Raw genomic sequence first — 23097 nt, 5'->3', positions numbered from 1 at the left:
ATTCTTTCCACTTCAAATCTTCCCACGTCTTTACTATGTTTGTACTATCTTCTCCTGACATTTAACCTCCTAAGCTTTCTTTTAGCAACTGTACTAAGGGAATGATTTTGAGGTCTTAAAATGTTTAAATTCCAGGAGCATGTGCAAGACAAGAAATTGAATTTTCCAATTAAGGTAATTATATCCGTTTCTTAAAGTCCATAAATATTGATGCATTATGAATCTATTATTTTTCAATATTTCATTCAAAAAGGGATGGGTGAATGAAGTTCATTATTTCAATTTCCTCATGAAACTTAAAATCATTAGGCCAATAATTCATGATAACATGAAAATAATGCTTTAAAAATCCAATGTCAGAATATCGATTGTTTTTAAAAAGTAAGATCTTACAACTTGCATTTGGCCAGCATAGTTGAATAGTATTCTAATCACAGCTTACCTTGCATTTGCAAGAACACTTCCTAGAATTTAATATCATAAATTATCCTTACTTAAGTAAACATTGCATTGTTAAATAATTAGTAATAGTAACTATAACTTAAAATTAGAGTAGGAAAAATATAACAAATATAAACCATATTAATGAACAAAGCACATGACCTTTATTGGTATATAAAGTATCCATATTGCCAATTAGTGACACTCTCCACAATTCCTGAATAATGGCATCTTATTGGAGCCATTTTACTTGTCCCTTCAAAATGTTTTGCTTTAAATGTAAAAGCAAAACCTCTCTCGATCTAAAGTGTTTTGTAGCTCACCATGTTACCAATGCAGACATTTACACGAAGGTAATATTTTATAATATTATGCATAATTTGTTTTACTTTGAAGCCCAGTTGGTTTTAGAAATAAATAACAAATTCTAAGTTTAGTTCAAAAAGCAGGATTTGAAATTTGAAACAATAATCTTAGTAATATACCTTTTCAAAGCTTTAAAAATTAACTAGTAGTATAGGAAACAAAAGAAGACACAAAACCAAAGGGTTCAGCCAAAACCAAGGATTACTTTGGAATCTAAGTGTAAAAGTTCTTCTGGGGAAGATCCAGCATTTAACCTTCTTCATGTAAGTGTAGTTCTAATAATCAACAAATAAACTTATCTCTTGAATATAATGCTGGTGGAAAACCGCAAAGCACTAGGAAAACCATACAGGTAGTCTCAGCCTTGCAGCACAGTCAAAAGTACTCAAGTGGCCTGCAGCTATTACTTAAGCCTCACTGAATGTCACACTAACTCCTAGAGAGTGACTTGAGAAACAGGGGAAATGTCATCTGGATTGCCTTTTGATATATGTGTAATAGAACCGAAGAAATTGAAGTGCCTGAAAGGACAACATGATTAATCTGAATGTGAACAACATTTCTCTGAACCAATGATTCCTTTTATGGTAAGGAAATGAATACACTTCACAACTTTCATTTTAGGTCAGAGGCAGTGCAGCTTGTGTTACAACTGAAAAGAGAAATACTAAAGATAAAAGAAAAAGAGGATGGTGCTGAAAATAAACATGTTCAGCAGCCATTGTGATTCAACTTACCCTGACGTGCTTTTCATGAGATGAAGAAGGACGGATGGAAAAGAAAAGCACACAAATGTTAATGGATACATTTCAATCCAAAGAAAGCCATGGAATAAAACAAGAGCATCATTTCAGATGTGTGGAAGCTCAGATACGAGAAAGACATGGTATTTTTTTTTTCACCATGACACACATACTCACTGCGTCCAAAAGCATAATCAGGCTGAGGGCAGTTCTAATAGTTGACCAGTAAGTCTGTCTCTTGAAAATGAGCCACTCTGAAACATGCATGACCACATTTTCCCAGCCTCTAGTAAACCCCTGGAGGAAGTCAGGCAGCTTGTTAAAGAATGTTTTTTGCCTCAGGCTACTGTTTACAAATAGAAGCAGTAACTTACTAAGTGGTGCTCAGATTCTCATACAGATTTATAAGCTTACTGTTAGAGCTTAAGAAAAATACAGCAGACTTTTGGAAAGGCAGCAACTTGAAGAAAGCACTGGTTTGAGGGTCCGAGTGTCTGGATTCCAGTTCACATACATGGTTTGGTCAAAATCACTAGTAGGTTCTGATGTTCAATCTCCTGAACTTAATTTGAGGCAAGAAGAAATTTGTACATTCCAGATCCATAATTTTATAATTCTAACAAGTGCTGTAACAATAATAATTATGTGCCAGTAATCAGATCATGAGAAAGTATAAAAAAATTCTATCACTCTTCTTCCCCTGCCACATGGAATTCTGCCTCCTCTATTTGAACTGCCAAAATAAATGTTGAGCTGTGCTAACTGGGTGTCTTTCAGTAGAAGCATTTATTTATCTGGACAGACGTTCATAAATGTTGCTCTGAGGGAGAAAATGAACTAGATTGGTTCACCAATGCTACGAAAAATCCTCACAAAAACGTAGATTTAAATGTAGTGGTTGAAGTAGCCCACTTGTTCCCTGGATAGAATAGAGTCACTGGGAAAATATGGAATTTAAATAATCCAACAAAAGGCCATGAGAATATTATTTAAAATTTTCTGTACAAGCATAATAGATTAATTCTTAGAAAAATAAAACTTACTATAGCTCATAAAATAGAGTCAATATAACAAAATATGAAGCAGAGATTCCTATCTAAGAAATGAGGCAAGTTAGAGAGCTCCCTTTTTTATTGCACAATCATTATAAAGAAAAGCTGGACGTGCGATGCCACACCCTGCACATGCCTCCTCCAAACACATTCATTCAGAGAAACTGTGTATTCTTTCATTAAATGTGCATTTTAGAGAAATGCATGTTCTTTGACCTTAGCTGCGGAACAGCTGTGGCAAGCTCTTTAAATTTTCACATAAACGAAAACATAATTGTCCATACAGATTGGCATCACAATGGCCTAAGAAATTTAAGGCATATTTCTTACATCATATATGCAACATAAAGAAAATTAAGACCCAAAAGAGATACATTCCAGGCGGTTAAAGTGGTTTTCCTGTCAACATACCTGTGAACACTTTGATGAGTTCTGAGAAAAGGGCAATTTCTGTGCTCTTCATGAAAATTGCCAAAGTATTTGGGGCCAGTTATTACCATGGACAAAATAATCTTCCTCAGTCTACTAGCTACCTAGGAATTGCTCTCCAATAAAACAAGTTGAACAAATCTGCACACAGTGGAATATTAATATTTCTCACATATTTATCATTTTTAAAATAGGAAACTTGTACCTATAGAAATACCCTGAATATAAAACATAAGAGAAATGATGAAAATAAACAGGAAACACAAATATAAAGGCATCACTCAAGAAGTATTGCTTAAAGTTCTAATATATGTATCGATGTATATAAGTTATCTGACTTTTCATAGTTTTCATGAACTTTCTTCTCCTCTATAGTCAATTAGTTTAAGAGCAATACTGAGCAGCTATTTCACTTTAGTATTTTAGCTCACGACCCTCAAAAAAATATGTTCTGCAAAGAATCGTAAATGACTGTAAGAGAGTTTGTGATAATATATTATAAATTCATATCAGAGGTAATATATATTTGCATAATTTTTTTGGTCTGGATAAAATGATTTTTCTTCTTATAAAAATTGATATTCTTTTCTACATGCAGTTATTTACAGGAACATATAACCTCTTATTCTTTTTCTTTCTACTCCAGATTGTCAAGGTTACGAGACTAGCAAGAGAGATTCTGGTCAAGAATTAACATTTTTCAGTTAAAGACCACTGTAAGTAATAGGCAAATAACAATTTTTCATTGACCTAGAAAACAGGTTTTAAGGTACCCACTAATGAATAAGATCAATCCAGTTACTGGCACAATATTTTCCTTGGGAACATCAGCATACATCCAGACACAAACAAGAAGACATTATCAACTAACGTATATCTTATATTCCAAAACCGGATTCTTAAATGTTTAAGTTTCCTCACTTGAATCTTCTAGATCTCTTACTGAATGAATGGGCCTTCGGTTTATAAACTAGCTAACTTTGAATGTACAACTCCATATTAGAAATAATTTACTAAATGAACTCCATATGTGGAATATAGTTGCCTCTTGCTTCTTAAGGTTCAAGTTGGTGACTCAGAAATTTTAAAAATCAATTATTAACACCAGATTGGGAAGTGAACAGGTAGTAACTGAAGTGGAAAAGTGGAATGAAGAAAGGATTTCTTTCAATAGGTAAAACTTGATAATGTTTAAATGCTGATGGCCACAACACCAAAGAGAGCAGAATTTGAATGTATAAGTACAAGTGGGAAACTGGCACAACGTGACAGACAAAATGGGAAAGGATGCTCTTAAGTAAGAAGAGATTAACCTAGTTTCTGTAATAAAGCAGGATGGGGGCAAGTGTTAGTGTGGATTTGGCAGCAAATAATTCAGAGGCCTCAGATTGGTCTCTTCTTTTGTCTCCCTCTGAAGTAGAATGTGAACGCATCTGCAGGAGATGTGGGTTTGAGGACAGTGGAGGTCTCCAACAGAAGTTGCAGAGAGTAGAAAGAAGATCGGTGAGAGAAAAGTACTGGGATTACCTGGCAGTGTTGAATTCCCAAATGAAGCTGGTCCAAATTTCCCTGCATTAATTTTCTCCTGCAGCACAGAGGTGCCCTAATGTAGCCATGGAGAAAGAATATTCATTGGTGGCTGTAGTTACGATGTGGATGTCACCAAATGAAAGAGGAGTGATGGGCTTTAGGAATTTTTGAGTGTGGTGAAATTATGGACATAGAATTTAAGCTAAATAGGGAGAGAGAAGAGGACCAAATGGGGCTGATGCACTGGGAAAGGATAGAAGTTTTTAAAAAGACGATAGTAGAAGTTGATAAAGGGAGCTGAAGGGAGGAGATAGGAAGGAGTGATATGCTTGAATTAGTAATTTTCGAACAGGAATGATTTGGGGATGATGACAAGATTCAGAATACAGCATGAGAGGTGTCTGACTTGGAGTAGAGAATGACATTGGAAGTAATGAAGCTGTGAACTTAAAGGTTAAGTTGTGAATGGTTGTTCTATGTGGATACAAGAGCACCCGGGGTGATGGCAGAAATTGCTTTACATATAAAGACAGATGATGGGATACAGATAAAAATAAAGAGCGAAGCACATTTCTAGTGATTCTTACAAATGAAAGAAAATGGTTCAGAAGTTTTAAGTATGGTTCATCATCATACTTCTTCAGAAATAATTTTTCTTTAAAGTTAATATTGATTCAAAATAGCTAAAATATTTGAGACTCTTTAAAAGAGGTTAAAAAATCTTTATTCTTCCAAGAATTTTTGTTATTCACTTGCCTAGCAATCATACCACAGTCAAGCCCCAAATTAAAATATTAAGTATATAAAATCTGAAATAAAGACATTTAATTGTATGTTCGTATATATATATATATATATATATATGCATAAAATATAACATATATACACATACATATTTTTGAATGAAAAGTCTTGTTATAGAACTATGTTTTATAAAATCCTAGCAATAGGACGTAATCAGTGGCCTTCTTAGAAATGTGGAAACAAGGTAGAGAAGCTTGCTTCCTGAAAGGCTAATTTTAAATAACTATGGAAAAAAGCACATCTTCAAAGTCCTTATAAAAATTACCATACAGAGCTAATATAAGAGCCTAAATTTGTGGAAATATAGAGAATACTCTCCCAATTAAGATGTCAGTCAGCATTATATTTAAATTTACCTTAATTAGTCACTTTTTTTCTTTTAATAAAGGAATTTAATTATCCTTGCTATTAGGCACTAACTTTGAACGTTTTACTGGGATGAATAACATTAGATTGAGTCAAGCACACATTTAAATTTCTTACATAGCTTATTTATTAATGATCATTACTATTTTTTTAACATCTTCATTGGAGTATAATTGCTTTACAATGTTGTGTTAGTTTCTGCTGTATAACAAAGTGAATCAGCTATATGCATACATATATTCCCATATCCCCTCTCTCTTGCGTCTCCCTCCCACCCTCCCTATCCCACCCCTCTAGGTGGTCACAAAGCACGGAGCTGATCTCCCTGTGCTGTGCGGCTGCTTCCCACTAGCTATCTATTTTACATTTGGTAGTGCATATATGTCAATGTTACTCTCTCACTTCGTCCCAGCTTATCCTTCCCCCTCCCCATGTCCTCAAGTCCATTCTTTATGTCTGCTGCTTTATTCCTGCCCTGCCCCTAGGTTCATCAGAACCATTTTTATTTTCTTTTAGATTCCATATATATGTGTTAGCATACGGTATTTGTTTTTCTCTTTCTGACTTACTTCACTCTGTATGACAGACTCTAGGTCCATCCACCTCACTACAAATAACTCAATTTCCTTTCTTTTTATGGCTGAGTAATATTCCATTGTATATATGTGCCACATCTTCTTTATCCATTCATCTGTCGATGGACACTTAGGTTGCTTCCATGTCCTGGCTATTATAAATAGAGCTGCAGTGAACACTGTAGTACATGACTCTTTTTGAATTATGGTTTTCTCGGGTTATATGTCCAGCATTACTATTCTTATATCAAACTTTGGGATAATATGTGTGGCTAATTATATCAGAAAAAAATCAACTTTATAAAGCAACTACACCACTTTGAAATTACCTCCATTTCTCATTCTTAAAAAAAGGTGTTTAATTTGAATACATTTGTTGCTCATTTTGAAGGATGGGATGGGGTCAAATAAGAAACTAAATATTCTCTATGAAAAAAATTATGTTACTCTTTTCAGAGTATAAAGAGATAGATTTTTTTTGACTCCTCATGGAGACTATTTAAAATTAGATAGGGTACTCAAGGTCCAGCTGAAAGACTGGACTACATACTCTTTAAATTGTGGCCTTATCCCGAATCCTAAATAATTCAGAGAAAACAGGGCTCAGGAAACCTGCACTTTTATATACCACAGTGCTTGGAAAGCTATGCTTCTTCATGTGTGGAGGAAATAGCAGTTTCTACCTCAAAATCTTTGTGAAAACTTAAAGAGAAAATACATGTAAAATGTGTAGAACAGTGCCTAGCATACTGCAACTACTCAGTGTGATTATTAAATATTTATTACATATAAAGTAGATCATTATTACCATTACTACACAAAGGATGAGGATGAAGATGGAACAGGATATATGCACACAAGGAGACAGAAGAAGTTATAAACAAGAAATAGATATTAAGTATCCTAAGAACATAACATGTAAGATGGGAAGTAGAGACAGATAAAGCTGGTGAGATAAACAGGAACCAGATAATATAGGGATTTAGGGGCTATATAAAAGCATTTGGAATTTATCCTAGGGATGCTAGGAAATGATTGAGGGATTTTAGGCAAGTTCAGAAATATGATTTAGATAGATCTCTTTAGCTGAAGTGTGAAGAATGGATTAGAAGAAGGCAAGGCTGGAAGTATAGACATTGTTTTAGTATGATGGCCTGAGAAAGAAAAGAAGAAAATCAACATGCTTGAGAGATTTTAAAGACCTAGTATCTGGATTAATAGTATAGGGAGGTGACAGTGATCATGTACGCAGGTGCCTAGAGGAAGGGTAAGGACAAAGCAGAATGAGGGGTAAAGGCAAAGCCCAGATTTCTGGTTTGGTCATCTGGGTGAAAGTCACTGCCCTAGTTCCTGTACCATATTCTTAGTTTTTCGTCTTCTTTTTCCACCCAGCTTCTAGTCCTGTGTTCATTTATTCTGAACATATGTTTTGAGTACCTACACTATGCCAAGCATTGCAAATGTTTAAAAAAAGTGGAGATTCTCTGCATCTAGTTCTTTGAATTGTGTAGAGAATCACAGAATCCCAAGACAGGTGCAATTTAAAGAGCATGTAATCCAATCTCTCAGCTGAAATTTGAATCCCTCATTTAATAATTTTGCCACATCCATATGCTTGGCAGGTCTATGTTGGACATAATCATGAGGAACAACTCTCTTTCTAAGCGGTCAATTCTTCTCAGATCTGTGATTGTTAACAATTCTTAGACGCAGCTCAAATTTATTTGTAACAATCTCTCACTTTTGGCCCAAGATCCTATCATGCAGTCGAAAGAATACACCTGATTGCTCTTTTTCTTAGCAGCATCTGGATCCTTGTTGTCTACACTCCACATGTTCCTAATTATTTCTAACACTGCTTGAAGACATGGTTTGGTGTCATCTTGTTATGCTGGTCAAGTTCCTCTGAATATGTGTCTGAATACATCTACTTCAAGCCTATTTCCCAGAAATAACCGAATATCCAGCTATGATCTGGTCAGTGCATAGAGTTTTGGCCTTATCAGTTGCTTTTTGGATATTGGAAATCAATATCTTTATCAGGCATTGCTAATTTGTCTTTTTTTGGTAGAAACATTTTTCTTAGGAGCTGCAGTTAAATGATATATATCCCCCTATACACAAGTAATCAATATGTATGGTCATGAAGTTGGATGCAGATTTATGTAAATGACCCTATTAAACTTCATCTTGTTAGATTTGCATCTCTCTTTAAAGGTCTTCCTTAAACAAAATTATTTATCTAAAACTTAACTATGTCCTTTAGTTTCATGCTTTCACAAATCTCATATTCGTATTTAAATCAAATATGAAAAGGCTGAGTCCACCACCTTCTGTTTCACTTAGTCATCATCAATTCACTTATTCAGCCCCTGTGATTACAATGGTTCCACCAGTTATATTTCCATGTTGTTAGTCTCATTTTAATCTTATGTTCATTTAGAAAGTAATTGAAATACCTTGCTAAACTCAATATGTGGTATTTCAGCAGCATTTTTCCTCATCTACATGTCTGGAAAATGTTTGAAAAGTTTAAGGACACAGCTTATTCTTAAGGAACTCCATTTACTCCTGGTGATCAATAATCCCCTTTCTTATTGTTCAAAAATAACCTAATAGATGTTTCACATTTATTTTGGGAACTAACAGTGAGGTGACCAGTCTTTAGCTCAGAGAACATCCGTTAAATAAGAACATTAGGTGGCTTTAGGCTTATGACACTTTTCTCATTCTATCCAAAGACCAGAGACTTAGAGAAGGGATCATGGCCACTGAAATTCTTAAGTGCAATAATTTATTTTCATGACTGTGTCTCTATAAGCTCTTTGAAGAGTGGAACTGTATAATTCAAATATCAGTAGTTTCTAACACAGTTCTTGGGACATAATAGGCACTAAGTGAATGAGTGAAAAGTTATCATTTGCATGTTCCATTAATCCAGGATTTACTTCAATCAAGACAAACAATATGGATTTTAGTTTTTAGAAAAGGAGGTCATTCTTCTGGTACATGTAACTATCTTGAGTTTTCACTTACTATTATTAATTCTTATTTTATTCTTTTCATTTTCATGGACAGCAAATATGGAGACTATACAGGGCTTCTGGTTCTACATACTCTGTAATCTATTAACATTGCACTGTAGGTTCATAAGAGCAGTCCTATTTCCTCCATGTTTTCTTCCTTCCTCCATATGTATGTGTATATATATATATATGTGTATATATATATATATATATATATATACATATATATATATATATATAAAGAGCACATTGGTTTTCCTCAGATTCATTTTTCCTAACAAATTTCAATGGATTTTGGCCTTTAGCCTTTGGCTATTAGTATTTTTTAGGTTCAAGAAATTCTTAGAATTGTCCATGGCTGGAGCTTGGCAGGGCTATCCATGATCAGATGGCAATGATAGCTCTAGCTCCTCAGCAGAGCGGACAAACTTCTGGAATTCCAAGTAGGAAACTGACACCTTTTCCCAGATAAATATCGAGAACATTGGGTTTAGGTTCTGAAATATTCTACTTTTATTAGAGCTTTTTGAGTTGGTTGCCCAAGAGTGTTCCCCTGTAACCATGTCTGTGCTAAATGAACTCTTGACTATAACTAATTGATCCAAGTACAAATATCTCTTCTACATTAGGCCAATCAGATTCTTTCACCTAAGAACTTAAAAATGTGAAATAGAAAAGATGAGTTCTTGACAACACTCTAGAGAAGTATTTCATAATCTGTCATAGTTGAAATTTTAGAGTTGTCCTGGCACTGTTGCTTCTGCAATCTCTGAGATACTCTAATATCCTACCAGTGAATTCCCCTTTTTGTTTTATTCAGCCAAATTTAGTGCCTATAACATTCTTACAAAATATATTTTTGTGGGGGAAGCAAAGACATTTACCTTCCATATATATGACCTTACTTACATGGGCAAATGTATTCAAAGCTTCTAACACATGTCTTACAAATTAATCTCTGGAATATGACTCATTTATAAGTTTAACTTGGCACATAGGCACTTAATAAATATTTATTGAATGAAAGAATGTTGTGGAGTTTCTGTGATACCTTTAATTATGAATCTTTTCAGTGACATTTATTTTGCTTAGAGATATGCAAACTCTGAAACTTACAAATGCCAAAGGTTAAAAGTGCCAAGTCTCAAAACACATTGATGTCTATGCACTGAAGAAGACCCTTAGGATTGCAATGGAAATGAATTAACTAAATCTATAGAGCTTCACTTTTATGTCTTTGAAGTTCTAACATAAAGATTCATCGGTAGTGATTAACTGTGCCTGTTATGCTCCAAGGATAAAACTACTTCTCTGGAGGATGCTGCCGATAGCTGAGTTGGAATGTTAATTTCATTTTAGTGATGTTGAAAAATTGATTTCAAATACGAACTCCATATTCACTTAGCAGTGATATCCATTCAGGAGAACATAGCAAATCTAACATATAATAATATATTACCTATATTATAACTAAAGATTGAAAATGATATATTAGTCAGTATATTAATATTCATATGGTATCTTTCAATTTAGTCTCAAGATACAGAAGATTTCAACATGCATATATGTTTTAATAAAAAATTACACAGTGTTAAAATGCAGGAGAAAAACATTAGCAGATAAAAAATGACACAGATATTTCAGGATTTGTATTTCTGGAGCTAAGTAACCATTCACTGGGTATTCTGTCGATTTTAATACATTCACTGCCTATCAAGGACTGTCGTGAGAGTTAGACGGGTGTATTACTACTGAAACAGACAACTTCATCTTTAATCTCATAAGTCTCTAAAAATAAGCTTCTTAGAATCAAAGTTAAGTCTAGAAATAAAAATCTTTTAAGTCAATACATGTAACACAGACTAGTCTAACAAATCTTTAGATTGAAAGTATGAAATAGAAAAATGAAACATAAAAATCATTTGAATATAAACATACTTATGACATTTTTGAACCTCAAAGATAAAGGGAGAACTCAAACTTTCAGGAGAGAGAGAGAGAGAAAGAAAGGAAAAAGAAATCCTATGTTATACATAAAAGAATGACAATCAATTGACATTAGACATAACTGGAAGCCAGAAGAGCACTATGTTTAAAGTTTTGAGGAAAAAATATTTTAAACCAATACTTTTACAATTTTCAATTAATTTTGTTTTGTTTTTGTTTTTTTGTACGCAGGCCTCTCACTGTTGTGGCCTCTCCCGTTGCGGAGCACAGGCTGCGGACGCGCTGGCCCAGGGGCCATGGCTCACGGGCCCAGCCACTCCGTGGCATGTGGGATCTTCCAGGACCGGGGCACGAACCCGTGTCCCCTGCATCGGCAGGCGGACTCTCAACCACTGCGCCACCAGGGAAGCCCTCAATTAATTTTATGTATAAAATATATTTACAGATCTTAAGAAGTTTGTCATAAACCTTATCAACACATTTCCAGAGATGGTGATATGGGAAATTGGCAGCTAAATATGTTCCAGGAGAAAAAATAAGGTAAGAAATCTGAAGAGATATTAATACAAATATATTGATACTTCTAACACTCTTTTTTAGGCAAAGATGCTAATGACATAAAATTTCATTTTCTTCCTTGTGAGTTCATAGTTATTGATTCTAGAGTAACATATTTATGGAACCATAATATTGTAGATGCTATTTTTAAGGAGAGATGGGGCTTATACTCTCACATCTTGGAAACCTATGACTACCCAGCTCTTTCTGTGTCAGGTAACTTTTATCTAACTTGGGGGTTCAGTTTTAGGAACCTCCCTTTTTCCCATATACCTAAATCATGTTCTATCAGCTGTGTCAGTAATAAAGCTGACATTTTGATCTCTTATTGTCTGACTCCTTTGTCTATTACCAAATAAATTCTAAGCTTTGGCAAAGAACAGAGTTTCTATTTACTGGGTATTAAAATACCCACACCTAGATTCTAAGTGAAGTTCGGGGAGTTAGGGAGTTAAAGAACATTCATAAATTGAGGTTCTTGGTGGGCCAGACCATGTACATTTTTGACCTTGAAGTAGCTTCTATTATGCTGTGCAGTTATTTTTTGGAGTTGTGTGGTTGATTTTCATTGGCCATCCTGAGCAAGTAGCTTTAGGTCTTAGTGTAAAACATTTGCTGGAGAGCTAAGAAAGGGAAATAAGTTCTTGAAGATCAGGATGATAAGTGTGAAAGAGAAGAAGTGAAGTTCTCAGGTCTAGTCTTAGAAATGAGGAAGATATTCAGTTTGTGTTAAATCAGAAAAGATGCTTGCCATCCAATGAAATCAAACAAGGGATGATGGAAAAGATCTCAGAGAGTAGTGACACATTGAGAAAACTGTGGAGAATCATAAATTTAATACGGAGACACATATTGCAAATAATAAGTGACTCAATTCTTAAAGATTAGGAGAACTATACAACAAGACTGCAGAAAAACTGGTCCAATTTTAAAGGGGAAGGCTAGACAAATTAATATGAAGTACTTGAAGGATTACAAGATGAGTTTCAGTTTGATGCAATTATTGTAGGTATTGACTGTACTCTATATAAGCCTGGTGAAGAAATTTATGGAATTAAAGCTTTAATGTAAAGTACAACAAAGATAAGATGTAGTAAAAATGAACCAGGTAGAACAACAATAGATTGACTTTAGACCCTAAGATTAGATGTTGTTCTGATGGAAGAATAGCACCTGAGTGATAGTACACAACTCAGGAAGATAATACTCAAGAATTTTTAGAACAGTAGGTGCTTTAACAGATCCAGTATTGTTGATTTCCTATTTATCATTATAGGACAGTAGCTAGAAATATAAGAAAAACAAATTTCTGCACCAGAAAGCAAAGTAGAAGTAGAACAAAGTAGGAACACAGACCAAGTAAAATGCTTTCATCTACACGTGTTTAATTTGCTGGATGGTAAATGCACCTCAAATTAGACCTTTGTTTGGGACTGCTAACAATGTAATTTCTGAACTTTGCAAGAATTTGGAATGTCTTGAATGCTGCTTTCTGAAAGTATGTCCCCCATATGGTTTTTAAAAATGTGTCATAAGTAACTTATTTAAAGATTTCTTCCAATTAAATTTAAATTCACAGATTGTCAACTGTAGATACCTGATATCCTAGTAAAGTTAAAAAGAAGACTTTTTTCCAGCTCTGCTATTCCCAGAGGTAGACTAATGAATCTCTGATATGAACTTTGGTACAGTGATCATAGGTCTAAGTGCTATGTCCTGGACACATCATTTGGCTTGGTCATTAGATAAAATGTAGAAAAACAACTGTTAAGAAACTATAGTCATTGCAACCATGCATGTACAGTCTATAGTGTTCAACATTTTGAAATAGTTTCCTCCATTTTTTTGTGTATTTTTTCAAAAAAAGTACTTGAATTTTTTTCTATCTTGAAAGTAGACAAGTACACATGAAATTTGAGCACAGAAAAGAGTATGATTCCTTGAAGCACACTTAAAGAGGATATGGTGTCTTTTAAAAAAAGAATATTGGAATTGTTTAAATAAAATTGTAAATGCTTTAGAAAATTTGAGAACGTGATCAATATTTAATCATAATTAATAATATATTTGATAGAAGTAAATTTTGAAACTATGTCATTTAAAAATAATTTACCTTTGCTTATCTTGTAAAACCCATTACATGAAGGCACTTCACTCTTTGGTAACCCAGAAACCCAGGCATGGTGCCATGGAAGTCCTGAATAAGTGTTAGCACTTCCTTATATGTCTTACAAATACAGGTTGCATATTTGTGCTCAAAGGGCTTTGCTATGAGATGATCAACAATAAGAGAGATATTTCTGTCCTTTCATTGATTAACAATGCTAGCCTTGTTAGATCCATTTTAACCCAAATATTATTATTCTGTAGGAAATAGTTGTGCTAAGGAATGTTAACCTTTGTTGTATTATAGTTTGTTTTTAATATTCTTCTTAATATTCAAGACTAGTATTCTATTTATTACATTTAAAAATTATATTTTGCCAAAACATATTGCAAAATGAAACAATAAAGTCAAGCATAGTAAGATCTCAGATCAAGTCCAGAACTAAAATCACTTTCTGACTATGAGAATACTTAGGATTCAAGAAATAATTCCATAAAATTAATATCAAATCAATCCAACAGTCTGTAAACTTAACAATTGCTAAACTTTAATTCTAAATTTATGATATTGTCAAGTCATTGTATAACTGGAATTTTTTAACTTTAGTAGCTGTTAAAATGGACACTTAACTTGGTCCATAAACAACAAATGAACTATGTGAGGCACTGCCTTATATGCAATATGAAAACTGGCCAGATTGCCATTATTTGTAAATATTTCATTGTGGGAAAAATGAGAATTAACTTTTAAGGGAAATAAACCATGTCCATTAGTCAGGCTAGGTTTTGATTATTCTTATTCATTTAGATTTAAAGCAATCTTAAATAAATACATTCAAAATCTTTAGACATCAAATGAATTTTAGAGTCAATCAAAGGAGAAAATTTTTTTCTCAGTAAATAACCATAAAATGTAACATTTATTGATAGGAACAGATTGTGATAATATTTAAATACACTTTTGAGTAATCAGTAATGAAAGAGGAAATATTTATTAGTGTGGAATGTGACTGAGCACTTAATTGTCTTCAAGAAATAATGCTCCCACGGTCACTTCTTTTTTCTGAACAGTATTTCTACTAAATTTAGGTATATAACTAATTTTAGTAAGTAGAAAATTAATGACACAATTAGACTAGTGGACTTTTCTACAACTTGTAACTACGTATTTCTTCATTATTAGCAAACATCTGCAAAGCAAGTGAGAAGGCAAAATATGAAATAAATTAATTAGCCTGACTAGTATAACCACGTGCACATTAGCATGACTAATATAACCATGTTACAATAATGGTGCCTAAAGCAATGAACATTCTTTCATAGGAAAGAAGGTTAATATGAAAACTATAAACATAATGTAATATTTGAGAGGGAAGAAAAGAAGTAACCAACCAAATGATTCTGGAATATAGAGAAATTCTTTGGATTTTAAAGAACATGGTCTAAAGGTCCTATTTCATCAGTGAAAATGTTACTAAGCTTTTAAAAAATATGTTATATATGGACCCACTTGCTTTCTAACAGCTGCTGAGACTCCAAAATTGCCAGTTTTGCAAGTCATTTAAAGGTTCCATATTATACATGAATGAAAAAAATACACTATCAGTTTCCTGACAGATGCAAAACAATCTGCTGTGAGTCTAAAATAAGTTTATGTTCAGTCAGTCAGAGAAACATTCTCCTTTTAAATACTCCATTTTAAGAGGAGGGCCTTTAATTGTTGTGAGAGGAACACAAAGTTGGATACTCTCTCATTTTATCATACCAATTCAGTAGAATTTAACATCAAATGGAATATTACATTATTTGTAAGGCTACATTTAAATATTTTAAATATATTTGAGTTTTGAAATAAATGATCTCTAGAAAAAAACTTTACTTCTACTATGGGCCAAAGATTTTTATTTTAATAGTTAGCCCATTATAACCATGAAACTGGTGCACCAAATAGTTTTAGGGAAGACCAGGACACTACTGGCCTCTGTCTATTGCTTTGTTTCCAATTACTCTCTTTTCAATTCCCCACAAACAATGACACAAAGTAAGTAAAAGTTAGAAAAAAAAAAATCTCCAAACCTACTTTTTCTTCAGTCTTCTATCCTTCTCAGCTTGAGTTCCAAGTTTGCCTAACCCCAGGGACTCCTGAGCTGCAGCTTCAGTCTCCATAAAGCCTCCTGTGAAGAAGTAACTATTCATATTAGGTTGGATATATCGTGTCAATTCTGAAATTAAATTTTTAAAAGTTTATTTGAGCAATTGTTTAGTATTACATTTTTGTTTTTTGGCCTGCCTTTGTATTTCTAACACAATATGCATTCAATGGCATGGGTACATACATAAACATACGCTGAGACGATGAAAAAAATAAAAGGTACCTCCTGGTAGACCATTCAATTGCACCTAGTAGCAACATAATACATGTAGCCTGTACACTGACAAACACCTGAATATATAGTTTGAAAGCTATGAGGTCTACTTTTCCTTACGAAAAATGAAAAAACTGTGCAGTGTGTGAGGTTTTTTTCGATGTTTGAAACGTGTGAAATTTTTCATATATAATGAAATAAATGATAGCCCAATGAGCAGAAACTCAGGTGTATGTCTTCAATTCCAAGTTGAGAGAATGGAGAAACATTTGCTGAGTTACCAAAACTTTCTGTATCTTGTTCTGGAACCCTCTTCTGCTCACCTGGATGACTCCTATATCCTTCAGTACCAACGTAACTTCCAGAACTTCCTATGTTCTAGCAGGCTTTGTTTTGTTTTGTAATTTCTATAATAATACCTGAAAAAATTCGAAATCTTTCTTCAAAAGATCCTGGTAAGACTTGTTTTTACCTAGCGGGTCACAAATTATTTGATGTAGTGTCAGTTTTATTGGCTTTGGAATATATCCAATATATATATATATATAACCTTGGAATAAGAGAAGGAAGAAAGGAAAGTATGTTGGGCATCAAACAATTTTACAAAGCAATTATTTAGTATCTTTAAACATATCATTGTTCATAAATTATCTGTTGTAATTGAAAAATGAGAACTTAATCCTGGGTTCTGTTTTCTCTTTGCTATTTACTATGTGAAAAACATGAAGTCAAGGTAAATGAAAAATGCTCATTATTTTTAAGTCATTTTAATTGGAAGAGATTTAAATTTCCATTTAAGCTCAAGATTAAGTAGAAAGATTTAAGCTAATACTAATTCTTAAAACTCTACACAAACATTCACCAATATATCAGTAAATAAGTACTATTAAGGATAATTTTGTTGTAATTATTTTTCATAATTCATTTAACAAATAATTTAAATACTCAGTATTATTAATTCTGGATCATTGATATAAATAAGTTAATCTCATAGCCTACTAACTCTGTTACTGAACTGGATAATTATAAGAAAGTCCTCTTTAATTGAAAACACATTGATTGCTGTCTAGATCTTATTCAGGGATTCAGAGTTTGAGGACTGAAATTTATTCAATTATGCACGTATGCAATTAATACTTAAAGAACTTTTTATTGTGAATGATTTTCGTTGTTGGTATCATTAGGAAAGTCATCCACTAGTTGACTAAAGTACTCTTGGGAAACTTGTTTTTGCTGTACGCGGGCCTCTCACTGTTGTGGCCTCTCCCGTCGCGGAGCACAGGCTCCGGACTCACAGGCTCAGCGGCCATGGCTCACGGGCCCAGCCGCTCCGCGGCATGTGGTATCCTCCCGGACCAGGGCACGAACCCGTGTCCCCTGCATCGGCAGGCGGACTCTCAACCACTGCGCCACCAGGGAAGCCCAGGAAACATTTTTAAATGTGGGAATTTCCATTATGCACAGTGAGTGAATATTTTCATTTTATTTCTCTCATTGGTATACTTGCCCTACTGTATGCCCATAAATTACTATTCACAATCTGCAATCAACAATAAAATTGTTCTCTTGAAACATAAATGGAAATGAATAATGATTCACTTAAAAGTTTAAAATTCTTAAAAAAAAAAAAAAGTTAAAAATTCTTGATCAGTCCAGATGGGGACACAGAGATTGATGAGTAGACCCATTCTATAAACAATGAGACATTTTCAACCACTACACGGTTGAATGAACCAGGCTTTTTGCCCTTCTGAGCAAAGAACATATAAATTATGATTTAAATTTTTTTCAAGAACACAACATTTTAATTAGAGAAAAGAACAGTTTTTTAAAAAATTAACACTCTGGAGGAGAAACAAAGAGAGCTCTAGAGGAATTTTGTGAGTCAAAACTAGACCCAGAAAAAGTAGATATTAGACTTTTCTTCTCATAAATAAAATTATAAAAATAAAAAGCATGAGGAGCTTGGAAATACTCTGAGCACTTCAAAATCTAATATCCTTTGAAGAGAATTTAATAAAGAATTGTCGACACATCCTGTTTGAAAATGCCAATAGAAAATGACACTTAAGGCCAAAGTAGGCAAAATTATTTTTAAGCAGCATATGTAGAACCGTACCCTTAAGCAGGAGCAAAAGTCTAATTATGTGCATTTTTTAAGCCCAAATAAAACATTTCTAGATGAGAAAAACATTCTTTCATAGAACTGATCCATCTGCCCCATAAATCCCAGGTTCGTCTTTCCAACCACCTGACCAGCTAACTGGTAGGATGACCTCAGTCAAACCAGCTTATGAACTCTTTTACTCTGTGGATGATTATCTAAATCTGGTGAGAGTCTGCTTCAATTTTTCCTAGGCATCAGTGGGATCCCATGGCTGTGTGGACTTTAGGAATATCTACTCATCTAGACCAATGTATTCATTAATCACATATTGCATTGAGTACTTGAAATGTGGCTGGTCCAAATTAAGTGCTCTGAGTATAAAATATGCAAAAGATTCTGAAAACTTAGTACCAAAAAAAAGGAAAATAAGATATCTAATTAATAATTTTATATTGATTACATGTTGAAATAATAATTTTGTCTATATTGGTTTAAATAAAATACATTATTAAAATTAATCGCCCGTCTCTTTTTACTTATATTAATATGGCTACTAGAAAATTAAAAATTACATATGTAACTTATATTTGCGGCTTGCATTATATTCCTGTTCAGCAGTGCTATATAGTAGTGGTTCTATACTGGACACAGTAGCAGTTTCCAGAGGGAATGTAAATATTTGCATATGTTGATGGAGGAAGAGGACCACATTTTTAGATGTCACAATAACTGCAAAGTGCAACCGATATATATTAGGTAGGAGACAAGAAATCTAAACTTCCTTCAATGAGTAGAAAATTCTTTAGTTTGCCCATCTTGAAATGGCAAGAGAGTCCCCAGTGAGAAACACTGGCTGGTGGACGCTAAGGGTTACTTATTCTCCAGGAGACCCCTTAGGAATATGGAGAGAGCATCATTAACTCCATCCGTCTCATGGCATAAAGTGCTCAGGCATAGAAGGCTCGAGTCCCATGAGCCAGTGTACATTCAGATAATAAATTGCTTATCACCTTGTCAGTGGCCCCCTAGTGCTTGCATATGCAAAAGCCCAAGCCAAACTTCATGTCCTCAGTGAAGTTCTCTGGGCGCTCTATCACTCAGGCACACTCTCTTTTGTGAGGTTGTCAAGGACTTGGAAGTGTTTGAGACAGAATAACTTTTAGGGTGTGAGGGGCCTAGTCAAATATTTTTCCAACCCCTTTCTATACAGACATTTTGAGTAACCCAAAATTAGTGGGATGACAATCTAGTGTGGTCCAATCTCATATGATACCATTCTAACAGCAGGAGTGAGTGATTCGATTGTTAGACCATCCTTCTGAACCAGGGTCAGGCCACTGGTCCAGAACAACCCCACAGGCAAGTCTCTGGGCTTCCTAAGGCATCTGGTCAACCCCAGATACGAGGTAGGGAGTTAGGGAGAAACAGGGACACAGGTGCACATGGTTTGGTTGGATTAGGCACCCTGCCCAGATGGCACTGCCTTCCTGGCTAGTTACAGGGTCTGAAAGGTAAAAAAAAAATTTGAATTCTTCTAGAGACTCGACCTACACAGGTCCAGGTCTTGGGTGAGGGTGTTCTGCCCGGATGGCATTGCCAGCCCCAACCTCTCCCAGGCACCAGAAGGAAGGTTTTAGAGAATTTCAAGAGAGGTGCTACAGACTGTGAGGTTACCTAAGACCCAGGCTGAGGAATTTGAGGAAGGACCTTCATATGCCCAGATCTTTGGATGGTACTCGTTGGAGATATCTGTTCGTTTGGATTGTGAAGGCAAATATCTCTATGATGCCTGGGCCTCAGACTCCAATCAGAATAATATATTTCATGTTGACCCTTGAGGTACAAGTCTGTAGGAATTTCTGGCCAAAACCCACATTGCAAAAGCTCTGTATCTCCATTTTTCCCGCAGAGTTCCCTGTTATCGTATTAAAAAGGGAACTCTAATTCCAGGGAGATTAAGACTATAATCTGCTGCTGATCAGTAGTTTCATCTTTCTTCTACTTGACCTCACTTCAGTATTAATCCATACCACTCATTTTGATTTTAAATGCACTTGAATTTATAAGTGATTACTTAATTGTTTCATGACTCTTAGTCTGTTAGTTCTCTGGAGGATGCACCTAGGCACTGTGCCTGGCTCATAAATGGTATGTAATAAATGCATTCACAATTGAAGCTAAAAAATGCTTTCTTCAAAAGAAGACCCTTTCACTATGCAGAGCATGACTCATCTCTAATTGATACTTTGGGAAATTATATTGTATTTTCTAGTTCCATAACATCTAGGAACAATCTGAATTTCGGGGTAAAGGCCAGCATAGGCACCCAAATTTTACATGTAGAAAGGTGCTTGCTAACTAATGCTGGTGCAATGTTGATGTTGTTTCTGTCAGTGAGAAATTATTTTCTTCATTATGCTGATTATAACAAATCAAAGAATTCAGACCATTATTACATAATCTGACAGATGACAATAAAGGAAAGAAAACTGCAATTTATCAGGCAAAAAAGTCTCTTTGAAATATATTGCTTCTCATATACACTTAAAGGAAATTTGCAAGAGTAGTTTTTATTTTTTTTACTCAACAATATATGCATTTTATACATCTGTAATCAGAGATACTACCTGTATAATTTACATACATTTTTCTGCTTTTACCATTTTTCCATAGCTTTGCTATATTTTGATCAATTCTCCATTCTTGAAAATCTCTGTCTTTGATTTCTGTTTCCTTCTTGTAATGCCTCTTTTCTTTATGCTTACCATTCACTGTTGACATCTGCTAGGGTAGTCACGTGTGATCTGTTCTTTTTTCTTTACAGTCATTATTATTAGGACTCTCTGAAGGCCTGGGAGGGCTGGTGTTTCCTAGGCAGTAAATGTGTTAAAATCATATGGAACAGATGACTCCCCCAGAAGTAGCAAATGTTTTTAACATCACTACCTCTTCACTCTCTATTACCGTTTCCCTAAGCTGGTAAACTGCCTCTAAAGCGTGGTACTTGATTGCTCTGACTCCTAACTCTCACTTCTGCTTGGATACTTGACCCTGGAACCTAGATCATTTCCTGTGTTGTGTCTGCTTCAATTTGCTGTCTCCTAATCTCTGCATTTCCAATCTCTCCACAGCTTGGTAACTTGACCCTCAATTTTCATCATTTCTTTTGCTTGATATTAATAATTTGGTTTCACACTCTGGACCCCAGACTGTACCCACTTCCCAACTAACCATAAAAAGAGCCAGGTTCCTTTCCATCATGTTTCCCTTGGAAATTGTCCTTTCATGTGGCTTCAGTACCCTTTTTTTCAGAGATAGGTCCTACTTGAAACTCAAGCTTTAACCTTTTCAATTCTGAAGGAAAACAGCACTTAGATGTTCCTAGTAGAATCAAACATATCCAGGGAGAGAAAAACTAATAATCGGAACTCTTTACTGACATTATGTCTATATGTTTTATAAGAAAATTTATAATATATTCTGTGATCTTTTTTATTATTGCCTTGAATTATTCTTTACTTTTTATGCATTTGTGTGTAATATCCTCAAGAAGTTATAAACTTTCTGAAAAAAATAATCATGTCTTTAATTTCATTAAGTTCCCAAACATGCTCCACAGGACTAGGAGCTCAGTGAGGTAATTTTTGATGGAAACAGTCCCACGAGTATATTGTCTGGAGCACTAGACCAGGAAGTGGCATCTGGGAACCACTGCTAATTCTCCTACCAAGCAGCTGCTTTGCCATGATGATTGTTAAAATCATCTCAGTTTCTGTATAATATAGAATGTGGCTCACTACATGATCTTTAGATATCTTCTAATTCTGAAAGTCTGTAATTTTAAAAATAATATGCATTTTCATAGTAAATAACTCATGGTATATATTTTGTAGAAGGAAGAGTTGCTGGGTCTAAGGCTTAAATGTTAGAGCTTCATAGATTCAGGATTACTGGGGTTGAAATAGATCTTAAAAACCATCCAGTCCAACTGCTTTCTAATTCTTGGACCCCTTCCACAACAGCTCTTACTCGTATTTACCTAGCTTCTGCTTGACCATCTCCAGTGACAAATAAGTCATTTTTTGACAAGCTAGCTTGTTGGTATACAATTATGACTCACCAGTGTTCTCTTTCTTACACTGAGATGAGGTTAATCGTTCTACAACTTTAACACTTTGGCTACAGTTTTGTACCCTCACTCAACAACAAAAAGACCAAAGATTCCGCCACATAACAGTTTTTCAGATATTCTTAAACAGCCATCCAGACAGGTCAGCAAGGAGAATAAACATACCCCTGTACTTAGCTACTCCTCACATAATTTCAACCGTCATCAGCTTAATCCTCTCCTCCAACCTTTTTCCGAGGTTATGATATGCCTCCGAAAGTGTAGTAAACAGAAATGGATACTATTCCTTGGCTCTTGTTTTACAACAGCAGAACAGAATGGAAAAGTCTTCTTTTATCTCAATGCTGTACATCTATTAACGTGGACTAAATTTACTGACTTATATATTGACTTTAGAGTTACCTGAAAATTCTAAATTTTTCTTGTAAAAAATGCTCCTGAGAGTTATACTTTTAAAGTGGGATATTTTTGGACCTTCCAAATCTCAGTTTTTTGAGGTAGTCTTTAAGGAAGAACACTGATTTTTTTTTTTTTTTTTTCATTTGTGATTTC

General features: G+C 34.5%; 1 protein-coding gene across 2 annotated transcripts in view; it reads right to left on the bottom strand.

Annotated features, from left to right (window-relative positions):
• Nucleotides 1–23097, bottom strand: part of PPFIA2 (PTPRF interacting protein alpha 2) — a 474519-nt gene that overhangs the window by 47658 nt on the left and 403764 nt on the right. For both annotated transcript variants that reach the window (XM_033866289.2, XM_033866290.2), the window contains exon 21: nucleotides 16024–16117. In XM_033866289.2, the coding sequence (XP_033722180.1) occupies nucleotides 16024–16117 (94 nt within the window). The remainder of the gene's footprint in view (nucleotides 1–16023; nucleotides 16118–23097) is intronic.

Source organism: Tursiops truncatus, chromosome 11 (genome assembly GCF_011762595.2).
Source record: "Tursiops truncatus isolate mTurTru1 chromosome 11, mTurTru1.mat.Y, whole genome shotgun sequence".
Lineage (NCBI taxonomy): Eukaryota > Metazoa > Chordata > Mammalia > Artiodactyla > Delphinidae > Tursiops > Tursiops truncatus.
The sequence above is the reverse complement of the archived record's forward strand: the minus strand, read 5'-3'. Positions and strand labels throughout refer to the sequence as shown.